The 10,760-nt window shown below is 42.2% G+C and overlaps 2 protein-coding genes across 2 annotated transcripts; one reads left to right on the forward strand and one right to left on the reverse strand.

Moving 5' to 3' along the window:
• Positions 1 to 64: 64 nt before the first annotated feature.
• GNG5 (G protein subunit gamma 5) lies at positions 65 to 3,839 on the forward strand. Its single transcript, XM_069023004.1, has 3 exons — positions 65 to 237; positions 1,330 to 1,485; positions 3,583 to 3,839. Exons 1-2 carry the CDS (start codon positions 157 to 159, stop codon positions 1,453 to 1,455), a joined length of 207 nt encoding a protein of 68 aa, XP_068879105.1. The 5' UTR covers positions 65 to 156; the 3' UTR covers positions 1,456 to 1,485; positions 3,583 to 3,839.
• A 946-nt stretch (positions 3,840 to 4,785) lies between these two features.
• RPF1 (ribosome production factor 1 homolog) lies at positions 4,786 to 10,070 on the reverse strand. Its single transcript, XM_069023003.1, has 9 exons — positions 9,859 to 10,070; positions 9,720 to 9,776; positions 8,812 to 8,892; positions 8,340 to 8,435; positions 7,423 to 7,576; positions 6,815 to 6,897; positions 5,767 to 5,948; positions 5,558 to 5,684; positions 4,786 to 5,206 (listed from the first exon to the last, which is right to left on the reverse strand). The coding sequence occupies exons 1-9, from the start codon at positions 10,012 to 10,014 to the stop codon at positions 5,165 to 5,167; spliced, it is 978 nt and encodes a 325-aa protein (XP_068879104.1). The 5' UTR covers positions 10,015 to 10,070; the 3' UTR covers positions 4,786 to 5,164.
• Positions 10,071 to 10,760: the final 690 nt, after the last annotated feature.

Genomic DNA, 10,760 nt, shown 5'->3' on the forward strand with positions numbered 1-10,760 from the left:
TCTGCGCCCGCAGGCGGTGCCGTCCCGGGCACACGGAGCGGCCCCGCCCGCCTGGGCCCCGGGTGCGCAGGCGCCGCGGTCCGGGAGTTGTAGCCGCGCCGGGAAGTTGTGTGCGAGTGCCGCGAGTGCCCAGCCGAGCCCGCCGCCAACCCCGCCATGTCGGGCTCTTCCAACGTGGCGGCCATGAAGAAGGTGGTGCAGCAGCTGCGCCTGGAGGCGAGTGTGACCCGCGTGAAGGTGAGCGCGGAGCCGCGACGGGACGGGACGGGGCGGACGCGCCGCCATTTCACCGCCCCGGGGCCGCGCTCGCCGCGCTGGGGCCGGGCCGGGGCCGCCGGCACCGACCCGACCCGACCCGACCTGCCCCGCCCCGCGGACCCGGCTGGGCGGTGGCGCCCGGGCTTCTCCCGGGGCTCCGTCGGGGTTCCCCGGCCGCGGCGAGCCCGGAACAGCAGCGCCGCCGGGTCCCCTCCGCCGCCGCCCCTGCCCGGGGCTGGCCGCTCGCTCCCCGCAGCCCCTCGGGCTCCGGGGTCGTTCCCCGGCCGAAGCGCTCCCCCAGGCGAGGGACGCGGCCCGCGCTGCCCGTTCGTGCCCTCGGAGTGAGGAGCGCCCTTCCGTCGGGCTCCGGGGAGAGGCGGCCCGAGCCGGGGCGTACAACGGGCTGGGCTGGCCCCAGCACGGCAAAATGGAGATGTCGCTGCCAGGCACACAAGGGCTTTGAACTTGTGCCGTGCCGGGCGACACTGCGCCTGGCACGGCAGGGAAACGCTGGGCAAACTGCAGATACCAAGTGTCAGTGGAAGATGCAACTTTTTGAAACTTTGATCGTTCTATTTTATGAGTTCAGAGTTACAGCAAAGAAAAACAAGACAAAGAATTTTTCACTGTTCAGGTTTTAGGAAACATGCCAAAAACCCCATATAAGGGTGCTCAGAACCCCATTATCTCATCATAAGGATGGCTTTCCAAGGGAGGATGAAATGCCAGTTCAGTCGAGTAGAACATGTTAAACCACAGACAGTATTTTTGAATTGTTTATCTAGAACTAGGATCTTTGTATATTTAATAAAGCCATCTCCAAGATACTGCTCGTGTGTCACCCTTCTAGAAGTTTAACATGGAAATTGAAACATCCAAATTAGTTTTCATTGTTACATTGTTCAACTTCTTGTCTTTAAGAAACAAAAAAACTACAATGAAACATTGCATAAAATCTGCATAAGCTGTATTCCAGAATCATTCAGTAGTATTCTTCATACTTTTCAATGTTGTTACATCCTCAGTAAAGAGTATTCAGTGAATTCTAATGCCAGCTTTTATTATAACTAGGTTTCTCAAGCTGCAGCTGACTTGAAGCAATTCTGCCTGCAGAATGCGCAACATGATCCCCTACTGACGGGAGTATCATCAAGTACAAATCCATTCAGACCCCAGAAAGTTTGTTCGTTTTTGTAATTATGTGAACTACTTCAGTATCTTTCAGTGGTAAGTTCTTGAATTACAATTCTTAAACTCTTTTGTCATTTAAATAAGAGAGGCTGTAGGAAAGGCACTCAGAAACATTTGACTTGTGCACCTGGTGTTGGTCTAGATCCCCATTTTTGGTCCCTTCTCCCCTTTTCTGGTCACAGCTCTGTACTGCGCTGTCCATAATTATTATGAGTAGCACTTTGCTGTTGCGTAGTTTCCACCTGTTTCTGTACCCGTAGCAAAGTAGTGAGCTGCTATTCGGACTAACCAAGCTGTATTGTGCTGTATCTTCCTCTCTGTAAGGGTATTATTTCCCTTTTCTCACATAGAATTAATCACCTGACAGCATATGTGGTGAATCCTGATTGTGGCAGATAAAACAGACTTTAGTTCTTAAACTTCTAAAGAACAGTTCCAAAACCAGATTAGTGGTGGTGGTCCACAAGAAGAGCACTGACTACTGCAGAGGGGAGATGCCCCTCTGCAGAAATAAGTGTATACTTTTTAAAAAGTATTTACTTTTAAAAGCCCATACTCCACTCAAGTAAAGTACTACAGGGGTAGCAGTTTAAGTAACTAGAAACAGTGGAATACTCATTTGGATTTTCATTCCAAAAACTTTCATAGGTTCATTAGCACTACTGCTATCACCAGGAAGACTGCTCACTCATCTGGCATTTTGGTGATTAGATTTTAGGCTAACCTCTTTAGAAAGGTGAGTTTCAGATCCAGAATAGCTTCACCTAAACTCTGAGAGTCACAATAACTTGGTTATTTTGACCGCAGTAAATGCATGATAATTTTACCATGTTCCCTTTTCCTGTTGCTGGTTGATTTGGATCTGTTGGAGATGAGAGCACAGACGTTATTTCAAAGCACCTGATACACATTTAACAGTAGTTCACAATCCTTAGGAACCTCATAGTTAGTCTTAACCTTGAAAAATTCTGGTTGTGTAGCTGACTTATATCATCCAAAGAACTGTAATTTGCTAGATTTATACTGTGCTGTAAGGCAGCTTTATAGAAAGGTGACCACAGTCTGACTGTTAAAATTGCTCTCCCCTCAAGCAGACTGTAGAAGAGTTCCAGATGTGTGTACTAGCATGAATAACCGTGTTTAAAGACCAGAGCAGTAACAGTATAGAAGTAGATCCTTAACTATTTAACAAACAGAAACACTTCCCACATTGTTTTGAGCAGTGAATTACAGCAGTATAACTGAAATGTGCTTTAGAGTTCTTGTAGCTTTTAGAGGTACTTCTATTGTGAATTTTTGCCAACTACTGTTATTTAAAAAATACTCTTGAATGCTACACTAGTGTAGCTTCATCTGTAAGCACTAATCCAAGGAAGGAATTAGATAATTGTAAGCATTATAGACTGATAACTCATACAAAGCTAAATAAACTGTACTTAATCAGTGACACATACAATTCCCCACGAAGGTTTGCCAAGGTGAAGTAATTCCTGGATTCCTTGGTGTGGATATCAGGAAACAATGTTTCCTCTGTCTCACAACACACATGCATACACAAGGCATAAAAGGCTTAATATGTTCTTTCTCAAGTACAGCCTTTGGAATGGAACTCTTGTTTATATTTTAGTTACACTACCTATATGTGAAACTCCTTCACTGCGCAGTATCTGTTGCAGGCACTTCCTGAAAAGAGGTGGTTTCTTAGTCATAATTCCTTGTATTTTCTTGATGAGCCAATAGCGTTCATGTTTGCCCAGTCAGCACCACCTCACTGAAGAGGAAGTGTAATCTGTAAGTTACACAACAAATTCCCTGCTTTTCAAAGGCAAAATAGATACCTGGTGTTTTGGCAAGCACAAAGTGACCGGGAACAATGTTTTCTATCCTTACACTTAGCAGTTTGGTTTCCAGGAGACACTAAGCTTCAGTTCTTTTGTAAGAGCTTTGATAATCTTATTGTGTCTTTGGGGATGGCTTCATTAAAGGTTTATTTTTTAAACTAATAAAACAGCTGTGGAAAAAGTTATTTTTTTGTAACTAGTTGTCCATGGCATATTCTGAACATACGTGTTCTTAGAGTTGCTTCATTTAGCAGTGATACCTTTCTAACTAGATTTTGGTTTTGTTTTTCAGATCTTTTAGCATCTTTTCCTACCTGCTGATGTGTGTATGGGCAGAGTGCCTCAAGGAGTGGCCTGGTTTGAAGTCTGTACAAAAGCTTAGCTTTAATGTGCCAAATCTAACTCTAAAAGTGCTACTGTCGTCAAACTTCTTACCATCTACCTCTCCAGATGAACTGTATGCTAGTTACGTATTTCTGTTTCATAAGGGAATCAGTTTTATATGCCAAGCAAAAAATAAAAGTGTCTTGACTTAGTCTGGTCTTGAAATTACTGTAAGAATTTGATTGACTTCTGGGTATGGGGGCACCTCACAGTCAGTGCATCACTCTGTAGCAGCTGGAGAGCAGAGAGAGGAGTGTAAATATTGTGCTGCTGCAAGTCTGCCTGGGGTTAACAGTCCTACAGAACAATGAGGCTCCAGCAGTACCATACTTAGAAGCGTAACAGAAATAGAACAGAAAAAAATTTTGGACTGTATATAGCTCAGCTATACAGCTGTCCCACATCATAGACATCAAATAAAGACAGAGTAAATTATTCTTTATCTTAATAAGTAATTCTACCCTAGGAGGTAACTTACTCTATGAGCCTTCTTATTCGTTAGGTAAATATGAAAAAGCACTTACAGCTGTATATGAAGACAAAGTAACTCAAAGAAAACTTGACCTTTTAGCTGCCACTGAATGTGCCAACTTAAGGCAAAACAGTAGTTTATATGCAGATAATACCAACTCGAGTGTAGCTGTGAGGCTAAAGAAGCATTTTTAAAATTTTAATGGAGAAAGCCCTGCTCAGAGACCTCACATAGTCCCTGAGCAGCATTTTTAGATGATAGCTTTATGTACTTCCTGTAAGGAGGTTTTACGAATTCTTTCCCATTTGTCTTTGTTTACTTTCAGCTGCTTTGGGCACATACACCTCTTGTCAATATGATATTTACAGAAGAGATACCTGTAGAAGTTATGCATATTGTTTTTGTAACTTCAGCAACACGCCTCTTTTATGCAAAATGCTAATGAAATAAAATATAATGGATTTCATGGATTGCATACTGCCTTCTCCATGTTCTCTGGATAGGAGAACCTTTTTGGAAAACTATGCTCATACTGTCAGGGAACAGCATACTGTAAGTTAGAAATAAGTTTTAAATATTTATCTCTTACCTGATTAACCGAAGATGTCTGGGTTAATGGAAAAAAATAAAACAAAACTGTAAAACTAGAAATACTTTATTTTGAAAACTTCTTTAACCAACATATTTACTGTCTGATGTTGTGAAGCATAATCTGTTTCTACAGAACAGCAGCACTTCTGGCAAATCCTTAGTGATAGCTACATGACAAGTTGTTCAAACATGGCCATAGTTTTTCCTCCTAAACTGGAAAAAGTCACTGTCCTTGTCATGTTGGCTACAAACAGGAAGAAAGGCACATCCTACTTGATCTGCTGCTGTAGAAAGTTTTAATGTTTGCTGTTTGTCTTTTTGCAGACAGATACTGTTCAGCATCATTATCATTAGTTAGGAGTCCAAGATCATCCATAGATCAAAGCAGCTGCTATATTCCTGGTCACCCACAATTGGCAGATTTCACTTATAAGTGGAATTTTCTTCTACTTGTGTCCATTTCTCGACGCTGAAATTTAAAAGAAAAGTTGTTTACCAGGAAGTTCATGCAGGATACAAACAAGGATGACCATTTTATAGCAGGGTGGAGAATGAAATGTAGTTATGGTATAGTAGAGTTGCAAATAAGTAGTCATGGTATATTGATAATCATCATCCTTGCTATTTTTATTTTTGACTTGGAATACAGCAGAATGTTTCTGCTTTGCATGTTTCTCAAAATATACCTCTAAAAACTTCAGTTAGACACTTCCACACTGAGAACTGCATTTGTACTGCTTTTCTAGGGTAAGATTTTTTTGTACATTTCATGTCATGTTTAGTCTCCCCAAGCAGGACTTCTATCATTATTAAGACATACCTTATGAATCCATTCATATTCTCCAAATTTGGAATCAAAGGTTCCTTTTTGAAGTGACCTCAGCTTTAATGTAAAACGTGGCCCCAGTTCTTGAATTCCCACTTTCTTTTCACTCTTGAAAATGTATCTTGGGGAAGAAAAGAACTAAAATTAGGAATTAAGTTACAAGAGTATTCTCTCTCACTTGTGAGTTTTGTGGAAAACATCACCTGTGGAATCTGAAAAAGATGTAGTCTCTCTGGTTGTGAAATGTAGCTACTTGTCTTCCAATGAACTGAGGATCGTGTGGGAAGAGAGCAGCAAACATGCGGCCAATGGAATGGCCGAGCCGCGTTGTGAAATTGTTCAGGATCACTTCAGGGACGTGTTCTGTGGGCTCCTTCCCTTTGCGCTGAAAGGAACGTAATAAGAATGCAAAGAACAGAGTGAGTGCAAAAGGTTTTAATGTACTATCAAAGAAGCGTTTGAAATAGGAAGACAGGGCTGATAACATGCCCTAATAATTTTTTCTAACACAACTTCAGTTCATAAATAAAGGAGCAGCTGGTAAGATAAGGATCTTTGGTTCAATAATATAAATTAAATGAAAAAGCACAAGTAATTTTACATTTCTCTCTCCTGCACCAATTCTTACTCTTGGCAGAACCTGTTACAGCAGATAATCCACTCTGCCTATCACAGGTGTATTCCCTCTGTACTCACAACCAGCTAAGGGTATATGGGACTGAGAATATTTGGGCTTCTTTAATAAAAACTGATTAGAGAATACATACATCAAAGAGGAAAACACACTTTACTGCAAATTCCTTAGGGCTACGTAAGCAGGGCTAAGTAAACAATACTACAGAAGAGGTAACAGGGCTGTGAGAATAAGAACTATGTTTTATTCAAGACTACAGCTAATGAAACCTTTTATACTGCTGATTTTATATACCCTATTGTGTGTATGCTAGACATGGGGTATTTCCTATTGATAAAGTTATCATCTGCTATTTAATGACATTTTAAAAATACTTGTCAGACTTGCATTATAAAATACTTGCCAGTTAAAGAAATTCAGCAAATAGGCTTGAAAATGGAAATATGCTGCTTATGAAGTATACACTAATCCTTAGCCTCCTGTTAGCTTACCAAAAAAACACCTTTACAAGATCAGCTGAATTATATCAAAATGCAGTTTTGACAGTTGAAGTAGACTGGATGTATTTATCATTGCCCAACTGATGACCCACTTTTCAAAATTTTTTTGAGTCTCACCTTTATTTCTTTACGCAAACGCACACTACTCATTCTAAAATGAGCAGTTGGACCATCAGGCAGATGACTTAAAACAAGACCATCTGTGCACTAAGTTAAAAAAAAAGGCTGGCAACACTGAACATGTAATTTACAGAGGAACAGTCTTTGGAAAATGCAGTATTACATGAGATTTAGATCCATAATCTATGCCCAAGGTTTTGTTAAATTTTCAGACATACATTCCCAAACTAGTTAACTAGCCTTCTCAAGTATGTCCATTACATTTTGTTTCAATTGCTAACAAAAGTTCTCTATTGCTTTCTCCCTTACGAATTAGTAATGTTTTATCTTGTCAGAAAAATAAAATGGATCTTCCTGGTCAGAAAAATTTGTTAATTAATCAAACTGTTAAATTTACTGAAATAGTAACAGTGCTTATCCATGCATTATAAACAAAAAAGTCCCAACTATGTACACACTCCAGTTCCATTAGCCATCACTCACTCAAGCTGGAACTGATTTTTAGCTCTGTAATTTGCACTGTGAAGAGAAAGAAAACAGAATAAAGTAGGTCTCTGATGCACTCTACAGAATTTTCTTTCCCTGATAAATACACAAAAGGATACTTGGTATTTTGCGATCTTCATTAATGACAATTAAATCCGTGAAGTCCCTCGCAATGCACTGTGGAATGATTCTTTTCAAAGCCAGTCCTCTGCGATAGTAGACGTGTGAGTTGGGTATGACAGTAGCCAGCTGCTCACAGAATCTCACTGTTCTCTGCAAAACACGGGAGTTCAAGGCAATGAGCGGAATTCAGCGCCGAATTCAGTTATCAGGAGAACAGGGGGTTGGTCATTCCAACTACCCTCCCTGAGCATACATTACTTCCAGTATATCTTTAAAGACTTGAAGATATTAAATTATTTCATTCAGTTAGTGCAAAAACATTCATTTGCAGTAAAGACTGCAGCACACCAGAGATATATATTTTTAAGGACTTTTTTTCCCCCTCCCTCCATCACAGAAAAGCAGGAAAATGCAAAAAGCACAATCTCCACACTCATTATTTACTAAGGACACTGGTTTACAAAAAGTTTACCGCATCTCAAAATAAAATACAACTATTTCTTCAGGAACTCATGTCTGAGTTTTCAGCTGAACTGTTTGAGGTGTATTTTTTCTTTTCTTTAAAGCAATTTCTTTTATGCCAGTAATCTCTCCAATCAGGCAATGCTGATCATTCCAGTATAAAAACACATGCACAGGGGCCAGTAATCTCTCCAATCAGGCAATGCTGATCATTCCAGTATAAAAACACATGCACAGGGTTGTTTTTTTGTTATGGAAGAAACAAACAATGCTAGAGAAACCAACAGATTACATAAACATACAAGGTTATTGTTGGGCACTAAATGACAGAAAAAATCCATGAAAATGCTATTATTTTCAGTTTTAATGTACCAATCATAGTACATTAAACAAATTCTGGTATCTAATAATCAGTTGGTTGCTCAGAACTTTCCAAGTAAAACATACATACCCCACGGGGTCGGTCTGATGTTGTAATAAGAATTTTGGGAACTGTCTGTCTATTGAAGTATGGTGCAAATTCATCAGTTGCTTCATCAAAAGCAACCTGGAAGAACAGAAGCCTTGTTAAATCCACCATGTACGAAATAACTGATGAGCAATTGTTCAATCTGATCTAAATTTCAATTCACAAGATCTATTCTGTAATTAATCATCTGAAGATGTGTGGTTTTTATGTTTTTAAGAATCTAGTGTGATGAACACGGGCAGCTTTTACTACCAATATCAGTAATGCAAAAGGCAATTATTTAATATAGATAATGAAAAATGACACCACCTCTTAAACCCATCATGTGTAAAAAGTAATTCTTCAACAGATTAATGGGAAAGTGGTGAATGTTCAGTTTTATCAATCAGTTTATGTCCCTTCTTAGAAAAAAAATGGTCAACTTAATAGCACATGCAGAAATTAAAGCAGTTACCTCTTCATCATTGGGATCTACAGTGGTTTCATCATACACTCGCTGATTTTCAATAGTCTTTGGTATGGCTTTTGGAGGTGCCTAAAATACATAAAGTTTATTAACATAACACATTCATGTAATTATTAAATGCATTGCAAACACCACATTCATACTACCACAATATTGTGTATATTTCTACACAGAATTGGATGTAGTATTTCTTTGATGCCACTTTTAAAAAAGAAGTTTGATTAAAAATATGCACAGGTATTGGAACACCAGAGAGCACCAGATGGACAGAAGCACCACTAGAACAGTGTCGCTTTTCAAAACAAAACAAAAATAGAGGGGAACTTTCTATCCACTTTTATTTCTTCCATGGAAGAAAAGGATTCTGCTTTCAACAGCAACACTTTTTAACCTTCATATCTACAATTTAATGACTAACAGCCTTTCATGTTTACCCTGTTAACTTACACTACTCTTGTGAGACTTGTAATACAGGAACTTGCATCTGACTATCTTCAATCAGTTCAGAAAAGAAAGCAAAACCTTTGTTTACGACTAGGCTTGGAATCCAGCAGATAACTGGTCTGAGCACGGTTTGGTCAGATTTGATTGTTTTAATTTATACAGAAATTACTATTAGAGTATAATTCGTAATAATGTCAACACAAATGCCATAGCAATCACATCAGAGACAACTTTTCAGGAGTGGCCTACTTTTATGTCATTAGTTTAAAACTCAGCCTGCCTGTTTGCAGCATCGTTTAACACAGGAGCAACAATGCTTTTGAAATCAGCTGTTTGATACCTCTGCTAGACAGCAGTACCTCTGAAGGCTACCACAGCCAGCGAGCACAGAGCGCATAAAATCATGGAATGGTTTGGCTGGAAAGGACCTTTAAAGACCATCTAGCCCTTACTTTGTCTCCGAGGGCCTCTCGCTCCTTCCTCCGCTTCTTCTTGAGGGCCAACTTCTCCTGCGGGCAGAGGGACAGCGCTCCGTTAGCCAGACACGCCAGACCCGGGCCTCCCCCGCCCCCCGGCAACAGCCCGCCCCACCTTCCTCTGCTGCTGCTTCCAGCGAAGGAACATGAAGTGCCGCCGCTGCTTGTTCTTGATCTCGGACACGCTGAAGGTGGGCGGGAAGAGCACCCGCTGCGGGGCGGACGGGTCGGTGCCATGGCCCGGCACGGGGCCGCTGCCACCGCCCGCCATGGCGCTGCTGCCGCGGGGCGGGGCCGGCCCCTCACCCTTGGCCTCTGCCCCGCCGGGCGGCGCCGCGCATGCGCAGGGAGGCGGGCTGGGGGGCTGGCGGCGGCTGCGGTCAGGGCAGCGCGGAGGGCAGGGATGGTGCTCGCCGAGCCACGAATGTGCTGAGCTGGAGAGACCCACGAACGTCACCCAGTCCTGCTCCTGGCTCTGCACAGGATACCCTAAGAGTCACACCGTGTGCCTGAGAGCATTGTCCAAAGGCTTCTTGAACCTGTCAGGCTGCGATCACTGCCCTGGGCAGCTGTTCCAGTGCCCAGCCGCCCTCTGGGTGAAGAAGCTTTTCCAGATGTGCAGTCTAAGCCTCCCCTGACTCTTCAGGCCATTCCCTCGGGTCCTGTCACTGTCACCACAGGGCAGAGATCAGTACCTGCCTCCCGTTTTCCCCTCCTCAGGAAGCTGGAACTGCAGTGAGGTCTCCCTTCAGTCTCCTCCAGGCTGAACAGACCCAGTGCCCTCAGCCGCTCCTCACACGGCTTTCCCTCAAGGCCCTTCTTTGGATAGTCGTTAATAGTTTAATGTCTTTCTTACATTGGGGTGCCTAAACTGCACACAATACTCGAGGTGAGCCCGCTCCAGCGCAGAGCACAGCCACCTCTGGACCCACGACATGTCCGGGCTCATCACTCAGCACACAGGGAACCCGGAGATAAGATCAGTGTATTTCATAGGAATCATTGCTGCAGTGTAAT

The sequence above is a fragment of the Aphelocoma coerulescens genome, chromosome 8, assembly GCF_041296385.1.
Source record: "Aphelocoma coerulescens isolate FSJ_1873_10779 chromosome 8, UR_Acoe_1.0, whole genome shotgun sequence".
Lineage (NCBI taxonomy): Eukaryota > Metazoa > Chordata > Aves > Passeriformes > Corvidae > Aphelocoma > Aphelocoma coerulescens.

Bases quoted from the DNA above. Each gene is read 5' to 3' on its own strand.
- GNG5 (XM_069023004.1), top strand. From the start codon at position 157: ATGTCGGGCTCTTCCAACGTGGCGGCCATGAAGAAGGTGGTGCAGCAG. The intron at 238-1,329 runs GTGAGCGCGGAG...TATTATAACTAG, and splicing joins CGAGTGTGACCCGCGTGAAG to GTTTCTCAAGCTGCAGCTGA.
- RPF1 (XM_069023003.1), bottom strand. From the start codon at position 10,014: ATGGCGGGCGGTGGCAGCGGCCCCGTGCCGGGCCATGGCACCGACCCG. The intron at 9,777-9,858 runs GTGGGGCGGGCT...CTCTGCCCGCAG, and splicing joins GGAAGCAGCAGCAGAGGAAG to GAGAAGTTGGCCCTCAAGAA. The intron at 8,436-8,811 runs GTAACTGCTTTA...CTGTTCTTCCAG, and splicing joins TAGATCCCAATGATGAAGAG to GTTGCTTTTGATGAAGCAAC.